This window comes from Haplochromis burtoni, unplaced genomic scaffold, assembly GCF_018398535.1.
Source record: "Haplochromis burtoni strain Fernald_Lab_line unplaced genomic scaffold, NCSU_Asbu1 Contig_81, whole genome shotgun sequence".
Taxonomy (NCBI): domain Eukaryota; kingdom Metazoa; phylum Chordata; class Actinopteri; order Cichliformes; family Cichlidae; genus Haplochromis; species Haplochromis burtoni.
The window spans coordinates 257,239-274,370 of NW_024582442.1; the positions used below are offsets into that span (position 1 = coordinate 257,239).

Consider the following 17,132-nt stretch of genomic DNA (forward strand, 5'->3'; position numbering starts at 1 on the left):
TTATTATTATTATTATTATTATTATTATTATTATTATTATTATTATTATTATTATTATTATTATTATTATTATTATTATTATTACGTACACAAACACATGACCAGCTGCAGTAGATAATGAGACATGCATGCTTTTAAGCTTAATTGCATGTTGGTGCTCACTGTTGGCGTGCAGGTTTCACTGAAGGAAAGGCTTTATAAATCACAGTGTAAAAAGCAACAATACTGTATGAGAAAATAAGCCATTATATACACTCAAATATATACTTTACATGTGTGTTTAAGACATCAATGTCAAGTGACTGCTGCACTAATGAGACTGTTCTGGCCAGCGCCGAGTTTAAAACACAATCACTGTTGTATGATCGAGTTGCACACCGAGTCTCCATGGAAACTGTTGCCTCTATTTTCTCTCACTCTTTCAAACACACATTTTTGTTGCTTTTTGGTTTTTTTAAACACAGAAAGCAATTTTCTCTCAATGTGTCCTTTCCCATGTAATTCAGCGATGAGGCACAGCTATCAATTTCAAAACCTTTGAGGGAGCCCCCGTTGGCTGCGATGACCATCTGCTCCGCAATCGCTTTAGTTCTGGAGTAGTGGTCAATATGCTGCAACAGAAACATAAATACCGCCTTATTATTTCCCCCTAAAGTGCAGAAAATTGCTGGCAAACGTGTATTTAGTAGAATTGCAGAGCTATTATTGGTGTGACAAAGGTTTTGCTGGAACATTAGTGATGTGGTTTGTTATCGTTAGGGTGGTGAGAATGCAGTTATTTTAAGTACTCACAGCATCAAGGGGCACATATGGCACCGAAGCCTCATCACCATCCACAATCGGTTTCCCTGCAAACACCACGTTGATGGTGCTGGTGTACACCAGTCTGGGGATGCTCCTCTCCTTACACACTGTATGAGACAGAGGATCACAACAAAGAGAGTCAAATCTATGAATGCTGACATAATGCTCAATATGCCACAATGTATTATGCAGGTGTGCATCCATTTATAAAATGTCACTCTCTAGGCACCTTTCTAAAACCCAAGGTCAACGAACAAAGCATAAAAGACAAACAGTAAAAAGGATAATAAAAAAGCAGTATTAGAAAATAATTGGATTTAATGTTTAAAGAGAATAAAGCAGTATTAAAAAATGGGGTTAGAGTTTTGACTTGAATAAGGGAAGCAAGCCAGTATTCCTGCTATCAGGAGGAAGTGAATTCCAGAGCAGCTGAAACCTCTGTTCTCCATAGTAGTGAGATGGGGAGAGGGAATAATAAGGTGAGTGGTGGATGAAGACCTAAGTAAATAATACAAGAAGGGAGGAGTCAGGATATGGATACATTTGAATGTGAAAAGCAATATTTTGAAAGTGATTCTACAATCTATGGGCAGCCAGTGAAACTGTTGAAGAACAGAGGTGATGTGCTCTCTGGAGGGTGTGCGAGTTGTGATCTGGGCTGCAGAATTCTGAAGAATTTGTAATTTGTAAAGGGACTTGTTGGGAAAATCAAAGAGAAGAGAATTACAATAATCAATCAAAGCAGGGACAAGGATAGCAACAGCATGGGAGGTGAGGAAAGGACGGAGACGATTGATGTTGCGTAAGTGGAAGCAGGCGAACTGGGTGATGTGATTAATATGAGACTGAAACGGCAAAGTGCTGTCGGGGATGACACCCAGACTCTTAACCTGATGGGAGGGAAGGATGGAGGAGTTGTCAATATTAATGGGAAACTTGTGGGATTTGGTTAATGTGGAAGCTGTGCAGGCAAGTAGAACTTCAGTTTTATTACTCTTGAGTTTGAAAACATTGGAGGTGAACCAGATTTGACCTTCATGAGGCAGTCACAAAGGGAGATGAGTGGAAGGGTGAAATTGGGTTTGGAAGAAATATACAGCTCAGTCTCATCTGCGTAACAGTGATGGTTAATATTATATTTTTTATATATGTGATCAAGTGGAAGCATGTAAATAAGGAATAAAAGAGGCCCCAGTACCGAACCCTGGGGCACACCAGCAAGAACAGAAAATTTTCTTACCATTTATGACGTTATTGGTTCCACCAATGTTGACGGACTCCACCTGCTCTTTCCTCAACTAAAAGCCAGAGACAATGAGGAAGGCTGTTACTCCTGACTGCATATTTTCTCTTCTATAGATAATACAGCCCTTGTTTCCACCTCTGCACAATAATGACTTTACATCCATCTCACTTAGGCTCTCATATTAGATTTGAAAGAAAATCTACTTTGAGAGCAGATAGAAGCCAAATAGCATTAAATATAGTAAAAATAGACACAAAAATAGGAAAAATTTGATTGGATTTTGAGTGATGTACAACAGAAGAGCAAGAATACAAGTATACAAGTCTGCAGCAAACAAATGTGTCCATGTGATGGCAATTTTGTTTTTTTCCTCACTGACTTTTTTATATTTGGATTTGGAATCCAAGGCTATGGAGACTAAAGATGAACTACGTATTTGTATACATCAATGCTAGCCACTGTAGATGAGGAAAACAAGGCATAAGCAATATAAAGAGCAGCCTCAGAAAAAGTCAGAAGCTACATCAGCTGACATTAAAGAGCTGAGCTATCTGGCTGTCAGACTGAACCGTTTGCAGTCAAACTGTTTGGTGGGCAATGCAATATTTAAAAAAAGAAATTTGTGGTCATATGTTGTTTTGTGTTTATGAGCTCTAAAGCAGAAGCCGAATGGCTAAACGGGAGGAGTACTCATTTATAAATGTTCTTTGTTTATGAGCTTTGCTGTTTTTTATGGAAACTTGGTTCCCACACTGAAAAAAAGACATCCTTAAGTCAGAATTTGGGGTTGTTATTAAAATTTCAAGTGAATAACTTGAAATTAGGATTAGCGTTACTTACTGACTTGAAATGCCAAGAAAATAACTCAAGATTAACCCCCATAAAATCCTTTGAAATTCTGTGTTATTAGGTTATTATTTGAGAAAATAAAACAACATTTTAACTTATGGAAAGCAAAATATAGTCTCATTTCTTTTGAGGACTTGGTAGTTATCTTATGCGTAACAGACACTTCATTTCATAGCTATGGCACACAGCTGGAATCCTTTATAAGCGTATGAACTATTGAGGATATCCACACATTTTTTAAGCACTTGTCCAGCTTTTGGGCGGCAGGAGGCTGGAGCCTGTCACTGACACCCACTCCTGAAAGGCGGGGTACACACCAAAAATATGATGCATGATATTAGATAATGTAAAAGAAAAATAGAAAATAAAAATTACATAGCTTGTGTTTAATATGCAACACTGGACACATTTATTTGTACATACTTAATTCATACTTTTTAACACTTTTTGACTTACACAGCTAAAACTTACAACAGGTGTTACATGTGTTTTTAAAATATTGACTTTCTGTCTTTAGTCTGAGGATGAACCTTGAGGTGCTATTTTTCCTGCTGCTAGTAGCCTTAAGCAGCTCCTATGATTTGCATCAAGAGAGCATGGAAAAACAACCAGTCGTGCAGGTCAGCCTGTCATGTGTTCACGGTTTGAACAGAAAGCGTGACATACCAAACAAGGCTGTTCCTCCACAGGAGGTTTAATAAGTGAAACATGACTTGTTTGAATGACTGGCTGTTGGGGAAAAAAAGCAGAGGAAGGCATGAAGTCACCTGCTCTGGGCCAGACATGCCATAAGACGCCGTGTGGAACATGCAGTCAACCCCTTCACACACTTTATACAGGGAAGAATAATCTCGAATGTCACTCTGTAAGAAAGTAGAACAAGACAATCAGATAATTAGTTATAACTCTGAGGACACAAAAGATGCCTAATCAGATTCTTCTGGGAGGATGAAGGTAGGCTTGTACTGTTGATTTGCTTGAAATGTACAACAGCAAAACATTAACACCCAGTGCTTTTCATGTAAAATGGTCAATATCTAACCCCTGAAAGGACAGTTATAATTAAGGTAAGTGTGCCAAGAGGAGTACAGGTGAAACCCGAATCATGCTTCCACCCTCTTTGACCCAGGCAGCAGCTGGTGCGCCGAGACAGATCAATCACCCGTGTCTGTTTCCAGCCAAGACACATACGGACCGAAGAGGCACGCTAACACGAGGAAATACTAGAATTCATTTCCTCGTCTCCACACAAAGTTGTGTCAGTTAGGTGAAAACAAATCATACCTTTATAACCCAAACCTGTGCTATGAGTGACACAACAGGCTTCAGACCTGGACTTCAAATGGCTTTTCATCACCATGTAGAGACCTGACATGTGTTATAAGATGTTATCAAACAATAGGTGTCCTGTGCTGTTACACTGCGGTATAGTATTAAGTGTTCTCCAGGGCAAAGCTATAAGGAATGTGTGGAGAAGGGGGGTAAACAGAGTAAAGCCATACCTGATAGAATGTCGCTCCATCGGGAATATCACAGGGAGGCTTATTCAAGTCCAGAAGGATTACTGAAAACCCTTCATTTGCCAGTTGTCTCCCAAGCCTGAAACCAAAGTATCCCCCTCCTCCCGTCACTACCACTTTCCCCTTTGGGACACCTCGGTGCTTTTCCTCTCCCAGTCTGGAGGCCACACAGTCGGGGCTGCTGCAGGTAGCAGCGGTGGCGGTGTTTACTCTGTTTCTCACAGCCACAGAGGGGCCGGAGGCGACTGCTGGGGCTGGATGGATGACCCACGGCTGCTGAGCGAGGTGGGCGATGTTGTGCCCGTGGTGCCCGTTGGTCTGCAGGCGACAAATGGGGACGCTTTGGCAGGGAAACTGCTTCACCTGGCACAGAGAGCCTCCGCTTTCAGTCATGCTGGGACTGCACAGCTCCATGGATGCTCTGATGGGATTTTAAAGAGGAATAAAATGCATATTCACTGTTTCGGAATCATTAAAAACTGACCGGTAATGAGTATTTATCTTAACTTTCTGAAAGTGTCCTGTCATTTATAATCCCTTTGTTTTCACATCATTCAAGTTCCGACAGCTGTACCACTTCAGAGTCTTTCATTATTTAAAATAGAGCTCAGTGCTCCTGAACACCACTTTTTCCTCTTTGTTGAGTTTTGATAAAGAAGATGTCAGAGATGACAACTGGTCAGACATTTCACTCATAAATAATAAAGTTATGTTTTATAGACTGCATATAACACACGGATATTTAAGGGGGTGGGGAGGGAGGTATTCTGAAAGAAGAATTTCTGATACATATTTTTACTGTATGTGTGTATATGTATTTTTTATTTGCTTTTGGCCTGTAGTTAATAACCCCTTCATGTTTCGCCAAATTAGGCAGAATATCACGTGTTTTTCGCTAAAATAAACGAGCCTAATCTATGAATAAACGCAGGTCCGACAGCGATGACGTGCACTCTTTAATTAAATAAAAATTCCTTCCTGATAGTCATCTCTATATGTCACATCTACTCACCCGATTGCTCCTGTCCTCCTCGCACATCCGTACCCGTGCTGGTGGATTCATGCAATAATACAGTCTATACCTCGCCGTCGGGCCCTCTCGATGCGTCACCTTTCTCACCTGTCACACACCTGCACTTTACATCTGCTACCGTAATGTCTGCAGGCAGTGCGCAGGCAGTGCGCAGGCCCGCGGCAGCGAGGATCACATTTCTAGAAGCGCCGGATGGACGAGCAAGCACCTCATTTCAGTTTTTTATGTACGGAAGTTGTTGGGGTTTTTTGCCACACACACACACGCGAAAAAACGTAACACTTAAATTAGTTACAAATAGAAAGTTTTAATATAATAACCCAACATTTTCACTTACAGATTGCAAAAAACATAATTTTTATTATTTTAAACATTATAATTAATTGTGAGGAACACCTCTGGTGGGAATTTGGATGCAGAGCTTAATAATAACTAATGATTAAATGCAGAGTGGCTATACACACAAGGAGAGTGAAATGAAGTGAATGATGAAGAAATACAAAGTGCATCATGGGAAGCCATTGGATAATCCAAATTGCCACTAGGTGTGAATGTGCGAGTGAATGTGAATGGTTGTCTGTCCCTGTGTGTTGGCCCTGCGACAGACTGGCGACCTGTCCAGGGTGTACCCCGCCTCTCGCCCTATGACAGCTGGGATAGGCTCCAGCGCCCCCTGCGACCCTGAAAAGGATAAGCGGAAGCGAATGGATGGATGGAATTTTGGAAACCCTTTAAAGCTTTATCATAAAAAGAGGCGTCTGTCTCCCGAATCCAAAGTGGGAGCTGAAGGCTCTGCCCCCACTCTACTTTTAAATGAACCATAAGTAGGTCTTCAGTCAGAGAGAGATAAAATTAAATGTTACTGTTGAGCTGAAATTAGTCAGTCTTCTTGGCAAGTCCTCCAAAACAAAAACTAAAAAAATTGTAGTTTCTAATGTGGCCCTTGGGAAAATTAATTCCTCCCTCATGATCTAAAAGCTCCAGGGTCACCTTCTGTCTTGTGGTAAATAAACTGGTTCTTTCTATCGTGCTTTTCTACTCTACTTGAGTACACAAAGCTCTTTCTACAACATATTCCATTCACACATGCACTTTTTTATGCCTAAGTGCTTTCTGTCTAACAGTCACCCTCCAATGGGCACATGGAAGAGCAACTTGGGTTCCAGGATATTTGACATGCAGATTCCAGCAGCCAAAGATTGAACTACCAAGCTTCCAATTAGCAGATGCCCTGTTCTACCTCCTGAGCTAGAGCCACTTACCTGCACTTTGTCCATACAGCTCTGAGGGCTAACTGATAGTAGAGGCAATAAGGATCAACAAATACTTAACCAAAAAAGTAACTGCTAACTGTGTTCTTGCTGCCTCCTTTACTTGCAAACCCTCTGCAGGGCATCTGTGAGCAGCTCGAGTAAAGTAAAAGAAATAACATCTGATAGAGCACAAGATGAACCAGGCTGTCCTGTTTTGCCTTCTGTGACAATGGTGTGGACTGGTGATGTCAAGTTGCACAGGCTTTTTAACTCAGTGCCACAGAAGGAAGTTTAATTTGTATCTTTTTACCCGCTTGACATGACACATCCTACACAGTGTTTTCCCAAAAAAGAGACATTATAAAAGAGAGCGATGCCACTCATAGAAAGTAAGCCAGAAAATTCTTTGGGTAATTTACATCAGATTTCACTACGCCCATCTTTTGATGCCTGCTTCCAGCAGGATAACATTTGGGATGTGATGGAACAGGAGATTCACAGCATGGATAAGTCTACAGCAACTGTGCGATGCTATCATGTCAACATGGATCAAAACCTTTGATGATGTTTCCAGCACCTTTTAATTTGTGCCATGCAGAATTAAGAGAGTGAGGAAGGCAGAAGTGATCCATCCTATCAAGATGTACCTAAGAAAGTGGCCAGGAAGTGTATTTTCTGGTGAGAGTTTGCTCATCCTGCCGTCATTGCAGCGGTAAGTCAGCAGTCTGCATAAATATCAAGGACAAAAAGAAAAGGGAAAGTTTTATCTCTTGATAAATGCAAGGAGTTGTTTCTAGTACACGGTGAGTAGGGGCACCTGCTTTACATATCAGCAAATGACCTTTGCCAACAATTCTTTACTTGGAAGGTTAAACCATTATTTAGTATTGTATCCCCACAATCAGAAATTTCCTTAATTATAAAGACTAGGAGTCATAAAAGGCACTGTGAATTTATTTGTACATGTTTTAGACTCACTGACTGGTAGTAAACTTATGGTTTTTCATAAGACAAGATTAAAGAGACTTGGAAGGATTTAGAACAAGGTACCAAATGAATGAATGAATGAATAAATAAATAAATACATAAAAGTAGTAAATGGCTATGTTTTTTTAAAAAAATTCCTCAAGCTGACATTTGGCAGCAATTTTATTATAAATGAATATTCATCAGTGGACGAATGTTCATTAGTTCCTCAGGTTCTGCTGCACAATAACGTCTGAACAAATACATTTTTGAGTGTTAGTGAATAAATGTGTTTTAAGTGTGTAAAATAACAGGTACAACTCACAAAAACCATAAAAATGTAATTACAGTGAGAGTAAAGCATTCAAACACTATGTGAGTCAGATCACTACGAGAAAATAACAGAAAATATTTTCATTGAAAAAGGGAAAGAGAAAATGTGGGGTCAGGCATCGAATGACATCTCTAACTTGATAACCGGTCAGGTAAAACACTCACTCCTCGCCCTGGGCTTTTGGAGAGGACAGAAATAGAGGGCTCATTTCTTATTTAGCAGACATTGAATACACTGAACGTAATTAAAGAGGTGGGGAGGAGGAGTCTTAAGCAGCTGCCGAATGACTGAAGCTGTCTCATATCAGAGCCATTTGGAGACAAGCTGCAGTAAAAACATTGTGGTGCACTTACTTTGTCTTTTAAAGAAGAGTGCATTATGTGCTGATTTAATTCAGACCTCATTTTGTTCAACTGAAGTTTCGACTGTGCTTTTTGTATCTTTTTGTAGAAGCATGCACACATTTTCTAAAGTTAACTAATTTATTCATTTATTTAAGTCTCAAGCAGCTGCCGAGACGACCGGAGCTGTCTGGTGTCGGGGCAATTTGGAGACAAACTAAAAGGATTGTGGTGCTTTTTGTATGATTTTGTAGAAGCATGGACCCATTTTTAAAATTTACTTATTTATTTATTTATTTATTTATTTATTTATTTATTTACATGCAAGTATAGATGCGTAACAAAAGCCATTAAAAAAACAGACCGCTGGACAGAGGCCATCCCTTTTGTTTGCCATCCAGGTAACAGTGAGTAATGTCGTGTCATCAGCAAACCAGACCTGGTAATGATTCTTTTTTAGCACATCCACAACGCATGTCATCCAACAACAGTTCAAATGAAGGCGACTGCTACCCTCAGGTGTAGGTGAGGTACCAGCTACAGCGGCCTGTGCCTGAGGGTAGCAGGTATCTACAGTTGTTAGTGGTTGAAGTGAGTGAAGGAGTTTGTTGTGGCTTTTAATATTTTTATTATACATATATCATCCATTAAAGACTAGTGAATAAGCTGCATATGGAAAAAAAACTGCGTAATATAAAAGTTCTGTTTTCGAAACCTTGACCTCAGCATTGTGACGCTCAGGAACAATCTGATGAGGACTCCCAGATATTTTATCCCTAATGGTGTCGCGCCTGTCGCTCTGAGCCAAAGGGGTGAATAAAGGTGGGGAGCATTGCATACGGTCATTCACGGTGACCTTCTTACCTGCTCTTCGTGAACCAAAGAAGTCCAGTTGCAGTTACATAAATCTTTGATTTATTGTCTGTGTCGGTGTGCATTTGCTCAGAATTACTTTTTTTTTTTAAACAAAAGAAAAGAAATTTAACCAGTACCATAAAGCGAGCCATACAACACGAACACGTCTTTCCCCAGCTGCTCATTTGCTATTTCAGCACTCTCTGTGATATAAAAAGGCTTGAGTTACTCTCATTAAAGCCTGTCCAGCACAGCCATGAATCACAGTCGGCAGGGAGCCTTCACCTTGTCTGACCTGCTGCCGCAGTGAGGGGAAGGAGCGCCGTGGTACAGACAGACCTCTCATGTCTGCAACCTTGCCGAGCTCTCCGCTGAGGTGAAGTTCACGGCGAGGACTGGAAATAGGATGAGGAGCTCATTAAAGTTCCAGTGCAGCGAGCAGAGGGACAGCAGTAGGATGTAAAGTAGAAGGAGATCTGTCAAATCTGCAAGTGACAGTGTAATTCAAATGTAAATCAACTGTAATCTTAAAATTTAAGAGTTCAAAACGTCATAATAAAGCTTGTCCACAGTGGACTGTTAAAGGTGCGTTTGAGAAAGTGTGTATGTATGGACAAAAGGTTCGTCTGTGTTTGTGTGTGTGTGTGCATAACGATTAGACAAATTCCCTCTTGGACAGCTACTAATAAAAATATTTTTCTGGTATATATATAACTCCACTTTAACTTTGATGACATCAAAACAGGCAAACAGTAAAAGACAAATGAGTGGCATGCCAGTTATGTCATCAGTCATGAGGTGAAATCATGGCTGGTGAAGCTGGGATGTTTGTAGATTGGACACTTTGTAAGAAGTGAACAAGACACCTTCATGAATATGTAATAAAGCTAAAGGCTAGCCAGCATAAATTAGATTAGAAACTGAGCAAAGACAACCAGCAGCGTGCCAATCTCTGCTTTTTCTCACACAACAACACACTGGAGAGTGTGTGAATGTGATTCTTTACAGATGTGACTGGATGTTTGTCCATTTAGAAAGGAGGCTGCTGGTTAAACTCCGGATTCAACATGAGTGAAATTATGCAGCAAAGCCTGTGCGGAGTTCTCCTGTGACACCAAGAAGAGATTAAAATGAATGAAAAGTAAACGTGTGCTGGTGATGCTTGAGGGAAGCTGAAACAGCTGTTAGTTAAAGTGCTTGCACATATTACTCAAATGCACTTGTTTTGGAAAGGATGGCTCTACCGATCCACCAGAAAACACCAACAGGCGTACAGGTTTTCTCAAACAGCAGGGGGCGCTAGACAACAGCTTATAAATACACCCAGAGCCTTAAAGGCCAAAAAGGTTTCTTGTTCTTTTTAAGCCCACTTGATACTGAATGATACGACTTAAAGTCACTCTGTGAGAAGACGATCTGATGCCAAACCAGTTTCTCCTGTTTGCTGTGGAAAAAGAAGTGACCACGTGGGCAGAGGTCGGTGTATGGGTGATGTGTTTACTTCTTGGGTATTGATTTAAGAAAAAAACCCAAAAAAAACAAACAAAAAACAACGACGTTCTTGTTCAACAGGACTTCAGTGAAAACATCAGCAGTGATTTATAATGAATGAGATTCAAATAGCTGAAGTGATGAATTTAGAGCAAGAAGCACGTGAAGCAGCTCTCTGACAGCTCTGAGCTCTTTAGGAAGATGACCGCTGGATGATGGAGCCACTGTGTCATGTGGGTGGAAGGTTTTCTGAGGTAAAGGAGCCATCGTTTGTTATTCAGCGACATGCTGAAACCCAACCTGTCAGGCTGCACAGGAGTATATATTGCAGGAGCTCGCGAGTGCAGCTAAAATACTAAAGAGATAAATATCAAAGGCAAAATCAGTGCATTTTCTCTTTCCAAAGAAATGCAGAAAACGTTTGCACTTTTACAATGTGACAGACAATAACACACCACCATATAATGATGCCCACAATCTACTAGACAATAGAGCAGCGATTTAATATCCTTGTTAAAAGCCTTAAGTGAAGGTTGTTATTTCAAAAAAGCCTTTATAATCCTTTCATTTCATGCTCATTTTAGAAAACAGGAGCTGCGAGGTCACATGGGAGAAAAAGCTGTTTGAACGGAGAGTGCACCGAGAGGATTTTAAGCCAAATCAATTAGCGTGACTTTATGCGTAACCTCCCTCAATGACTTGTGTGATGGAAAGTGGGGCGCTGGGAGAAAGGAAGCTGTGCACGGTGGAGAGGTTAGAGAGTCGGGCGATTATCGTGAAGCAGCGTTTGGGATCGTGAACCGAAGGATCACGGAAGCAGAAGAAAGCAGGAGTCAAGGCACATGCGGTCACTCTGTGGAGCTGAACTAAGACACTGCACTTTATAGCTAAATGCAAACATTATCACATTACTTCAGTGTGTTTACAGCTCAGTGTTAAGCTGGTAACATTTACAAATCTGCATTAAGGCAAAGTACAACTACACTCAATACAGATTAGATTAGTTTTGCAGCTAGATTTATTAAGCAATAATCCTGTGAAGACCAAAAACGCAATGGAGAAAAGACGAAGAAGAGTCGGCAGATAAAAGATGGATACACACTCACCAGCCTATTTTAGCTACACCTGTTCAAATGCTTGTTAATACAATTATATAACCAGACAATTACGGTGCTTGTTAGGCTGAATATTTAAGAAACTGCTCATCTATCGGGATTTTCCTGCACAACCATCTGCAGAGTTTTCTAATCCCAACACTGGAATTGTGTTCATTTTAAAGACAGTTTAACCTAAACCTTAAAAACAAAGCCAACAAAATAACTATCCTTATGTTGTCTATATTGTGGGCACATCTTACTTTAAATAAGCTTTTTAGATATTTATTGATGTAATAATAGTGCTGCTAAACTATGTAAAATAATATATAGAAAAGCAAAAATTTTGGAAATCACATTTAGTTGTATATTTTTAGATCTTGGCAGTAGAAAGAAGAAGTACAAAGAAGTCCAATCATATCTTTAGTCGCCCTTGATCTATGACATCATTAAACACTGATTTCAATGGCTAATTTCGGGTCTTATTGTGCTTTAGGGCAGCCCTGCTCTGTGAGCTGCCACCGTATCGGTTTTGGTGTTCCTGTTTCTCAGTCAGATTCATTTATTTTGTCTGTGAGAATGACAAATATCTACTTTATGAGTGTCCCTGTTTTCTCAGTTAGATGCTCGTTCATCATTCATCTGAGTTTCTAGTCCCCTTTTTCTGATAACCACATAAAGTACATGCTCCAATTAATGTCACAGTTGCTAATAGATACACTGAGATGATGCTGGCCAAAAAAGCCACATCCCAGGCTTTAGAAGAGTTGTGGGTGACTTCACAGTGGCTGTGTCTCATTTTAGCGTACCGGAGCTCATAAGAGTCGAATAGGTGTTGGAATATTTGAATCTGGATCAAAGTGGTGGATCGAGATTCAAGCTGCAAGCTGGGCTAAAAGAGGAAATCTGTGTTTCTCTGCTGCAATTAGCATCCCAACACCGATGGGTGGTAGAAACTGTGGGAGTCTGGTTATTTTTATCTACTGTGGTCATTAACTTAAACACACACACACACACACACACACACACACACACACACACACACACACACACACACACACACATACTGATCACCAGGAGACAGAATGCAGAAATGCTATAGAAGTCACCAATAAAAATCAATCAATAAAAAAAGTTTTGGCGTTTTCCTTACGTGGCCTCCAAGTTTAATAAAGAGAGGTAGAGTGCAGAGTAATGGCTGACTGCACTGGCACAGGAGGAGAGAGGACAGAGAGGGTGAGGGGAGTGTGCCTCGGTGACCCCCGCGCAGCCTTCAACATATAGGAAGAAAATTACCATCAACCACCAGACAAATTCTTGTCAGTGGGGTCAGAAATCACGACACATTTTCTAAAGCATACTCAGAATACAAGAATAGTTTTAATGTTTTTCTTAGAACTGCATTTAACTGAAACCACTGCAGTTATACTCTAAGAAAAGAGAGTGAGAGCAATCATGTGGCTGTTCAGACCTGTGCGCTATTGTTTCTTTCGCTGTGATGACTAAAATTCATTTGTGACTTTTAAAATACTTCTCGAGAAGAAAAACGCTGCTGAGGTCTAATTGTGAGTTTTTCCAGGAGCACGGACTGCTTCTACCCAGATGGGCTGCATGGGTTTGTACTTGGATCACATGATCACATGAAACCTGAGTCAAAATCCATTCACCTGAGAAAGCTGGAATTTTTCATGAGGATGATGATGAGGATGTTTGGGTTTTGGGGGAACATTGAGTTAAATAGGTTACTCTAAGGGATTTAGTACTTATTTGTAAATCATCAGAGACTCAAAATCAGGAGGAAAACAATCAAGTGAAATCATTTGTTCTTAATAAGAAGACACCTGGGTGGTTAAATTACCAAACAGGTCTAGTATACTCATTTAAAATGACAAACAAGCCAAACTCAGATATCAAACTTTATGTGTACACGCTCACACAGTTGCTGCAGATTTGTCAGCTGTACATTCATGATGGGAATTTCTTGTGTCACCATATAAGGTGATTGAGATCTGGTAACTGTAGAGGACATTTGAGTTCAGTCAACTCTGTCACGACCTGGCTCAAAATCTCTTCTCACTAACCAGAGTGTAAGTGCAAAGAGGTTTTATCTCAGCATAGCAGGTTAGCTAAAATGGCTGGTGCCACCAAGGCAAAGACTAGTGAGCTTCTGGAAAGCCTGTCTCAGGTACGCTTTTATCCACAAATGACTAGGTGTGGCCAATTAGCACCAACTGAACACATTGAGGAGATTAGGGGCTGCAGAGGGGTGTAACAAACTCGTTGTCATGTTTGAGAAAGCAGTTTGAAATTACCCTGCAGGAAGCAGACATCAGAAGATTGGCACACTGTGGTCATGAAGGGATGGAGATCAGCAACAACACTCAGGTGTTCAGGCTCTAGGGTTTAGACCATGCTCATTTGATACTATGGGGCTCAAAGCATGCCAAGAAGCTATCCCCCACACTAATACACTACAGGCCGTCTAAACTGTTGATGCAAGGCAGGATAGATCCATGCTTTCATGTTCTTTTCTGACTTTCTCTACAGTAGCATAGACCATATCACAGCATAATCTGACAAGCAGATTTTACTCTAAGGCCGTTCTTTTACAGGTCAGAAGGTTGAAGGGGGGGGGATGTTCTTTGCTAAGGTGAGTACGTTTCGAGCAGGGTCCTTTTTTAGTCTCGTGGGATTCATAGATCAGGGTTAAAGAAAAAATTCCTGTGAAAATGTTCAGGTGCAAGGACTGGACTAAAGAATGAGTGATTAAGTAACCAATGCCCAGAGAAAACCTCTGAAAGACCTTCAGAAAAACTGGAGAAAGATTACTCAAGAACGCTTTGAAAGCTCACAAGAAAGTGTGGCTCCTTGGAAGCAAAATATAAAGAAATGGGGGGTGGCTTTGATTTTTGCACAGTACTGTATTACTCTACTCTTCTTCTAATGTTAGCATGAGATCCTGAAATGTGGAGCCTGGCTTATGTTTAGCATCTTCTGCATACTTCTTTTTATTAAACTTTTTAAAATTGATTTTTCTTTTCCACAGACTGTTTTTGTTTTGTTTAGTTTTTTTGCACAAAGACAGAAGACTCTGTAACAGCTTGGCAGGGTCAGCATGCTAATAATCCTCAATTCTGGAAAAGGTCTATTGATCACACAGTAGCATATAATCAGTAAGGTATGCTCTTGCTGATCCATTTGCTCTTTTGATTACCTAGCTGGTGAACTTTCTAAACCTCCACACTGTCTGTGCTGTAAGGAGTGAGGATGTGTTTTCTGTCTTTCTCTAAGAAAGAAATCAAGACTAATCAAGCCGATCAACATCTTCCAACCTTCTTCTGTCCAATTTTGGTGAGCATGTGTGAATTGTAGCATCATGTAGTTTTCTTTTCTTAGCTGAAAGGAGATGCACCGAGTGTGGCGTTCTGCTACTCAAGATTTGACATGTTGTGCATTCAGAGATGCTCTTCTGCACATCCTAGTTGCAACAACTGACTACCTTCAGCAGGTTTCTTGACCACGCATGCCTGCATGTCTACATCAGATATTTGCGTTAACAAGCAGTTGGCAGCTGTATTTAATAAAGTGGCCAATACGGGTGTGCTGAATATACAGCAAATGGAGCATAAAGCAGATTGTGGCTAGAAATACAATCCAGTAAAACAAAAACAAAAAAACATATTTAACCATAAAACTGCAAAAGTTTATGAACAAATAAAGTTTTTACTGTTATATGTACATATGCATTTTATTTCATTTCATTTTTTTTAGTATTTATATTGGAATTTATATATATGGGTTTTTTAGTGTGTATCACAGCTAACGAAAATGTTAACAACAATGTAGGTACAATTATATAGCTGATGGATTTCGGAGCCTTTCGGACGTAGAGATAAAGGAGAAGGAAAATGAGAAAGTGACAGACACACATAATTCTTTAGAGGATGAAGCTGGAGGCTCAGGACAGAGATGAGGCTACTTCAAGGACAGATAAAATGAGAGGGAGGAGCAAATATCTGTGTTTTTTGTTTTGTTTTTTCAGGAAACGCTTCAGCTCACTCCAAAAAGAGCAAATACTAAAAATCAACAGAGAATATAATGACTGGGAAAGGTTAAACAGAAATGCTGTATTTAAGGATAAATGTATCTTCAGCTGATTAGTTCAGCCTATTTCTAGTATTCAAAGCTCGTATTTTTTTTAAACCCCCACACAGAAAGGCTGAACAGCAGCACAGACCATATCACAGCATAATCTGACAAGCAGATTTTACTCTAAGGCCGTTCTTTTAGAGGTCAGACGCTTGAAGGGAATCGATATTTGGCAAGTTACCTTTCGGTCCACCACTTCAGAGCCCAATCAGCCGAGCAGCTGTCCTGATGCACCTAATGGCTCCAGGACAGTGAGAGGATAGAAACAAAGGGCCTCTCCTGCAGAAACTCCATATCTGTCTTCTGCTTAGGAAGGGGACATAAACATAAATAAAGATGAGAGGAACAAGAATGCACGTGCATTTCAAGGAAGGAAAGACAAGACAAGGAAGGGAGCAAACGGGATTAGCATCATCTCTTGTCCTATCGCAGTGACTGCAGCGTCCTCCAGTCGTCCCTGACAGAGCCCATCAGTCTGCCTCGGCTCTGATCTCCGCTCCATAACACACTGGCATCTGCAGAGTTATCTAGTGCACACACAGACTCACTGAAAAACAACAAGAGCCCAAAGATCTCGTGCGCTGGAGTTCTTCTGTAGTCTCAAATGAATCTGAAGAGATGCTAAAGTCTTTTTCCCTCAGCTCTGTTGAAATCAGGGGTACATTAATCAATTATATCCACTTGCTGCAAGCAATATTTTCTGTATGTGTATTTAGTGAGTATTGTTTGTGACACAAATCACAGGTCTAATCATGTATCCTGCCTCTAGAGTCACAGCATGAGCCAGTCTACATCAGTATGTGGTGTTCTGCTGGAGGGAGAGAAAATAATTAGAGGGAAGTTGAGGGAGGGAGAAAAGGAGTAGAAGGAAAAAAGGTGAGAAAGGAAGAGGAAATCTCAAACATTATTAGAAGAAACGGGGGAGGGAGGGGGTTGCAATTCAGCCATGATGCACTGACAGGGTAATCTCCCCTTTGCCACTTGATTCATATTTAGGTTTTAGTGAATATCTCACCAACTTTCGAACTTAGTGTACCCGAGAAAACTCACCCAGGCATGAGGAGAACATCCAAACACCTCACAGAAATTCACAGAAAGTGTGCAGAGTGGTTTCAGACCTAATAAAAAAAATCAGCTGGTAATTGGCAGGTCTTAAAGTTAGTTAATACAACTTCAGATGAACAACAACATGATATA

General features: G+C 40.4%; 1 protein-coding gene across 1 annotated transcript in view; it reads right to left on the minus strand.

The window, feature by feature from the left end:
• The window catches only part of sdr42e2 (short chain dehydrogenase/reductase family 42E, member 2), a 10,885-nt gene extending 5,802 nt beyond the window's left edge, over positions 1–5,083 (minus strand). The window contains exons 1-5 of the mRNA XM_005925501.2: positions 4,402–5,083; positions 3,667–3,762; positions 2,045–2,102; positions 793–911; positions 536–611 (exon numbers count right to left, since the gene is read on the minus strand). Of these exons, the coding sequence (XP_005925563.2) occupies positions 536–611; positions 793–911; positions 2,045–2,102; positions 3,667–3,762; positions 4,402–4,833 (781 nt within the window). The 5' untranslated portion in view covers positions 4,834–5,083. The remainder of the gene's footprint in view (positions 1–535; positions 612–792; positions 912–2,044; positions 2,103–3,666; positions 3,763–4,401) is intronic.
• Between the last annotated feature and the right edge of the window lie 12,049 nt (positions 5,084–17,132).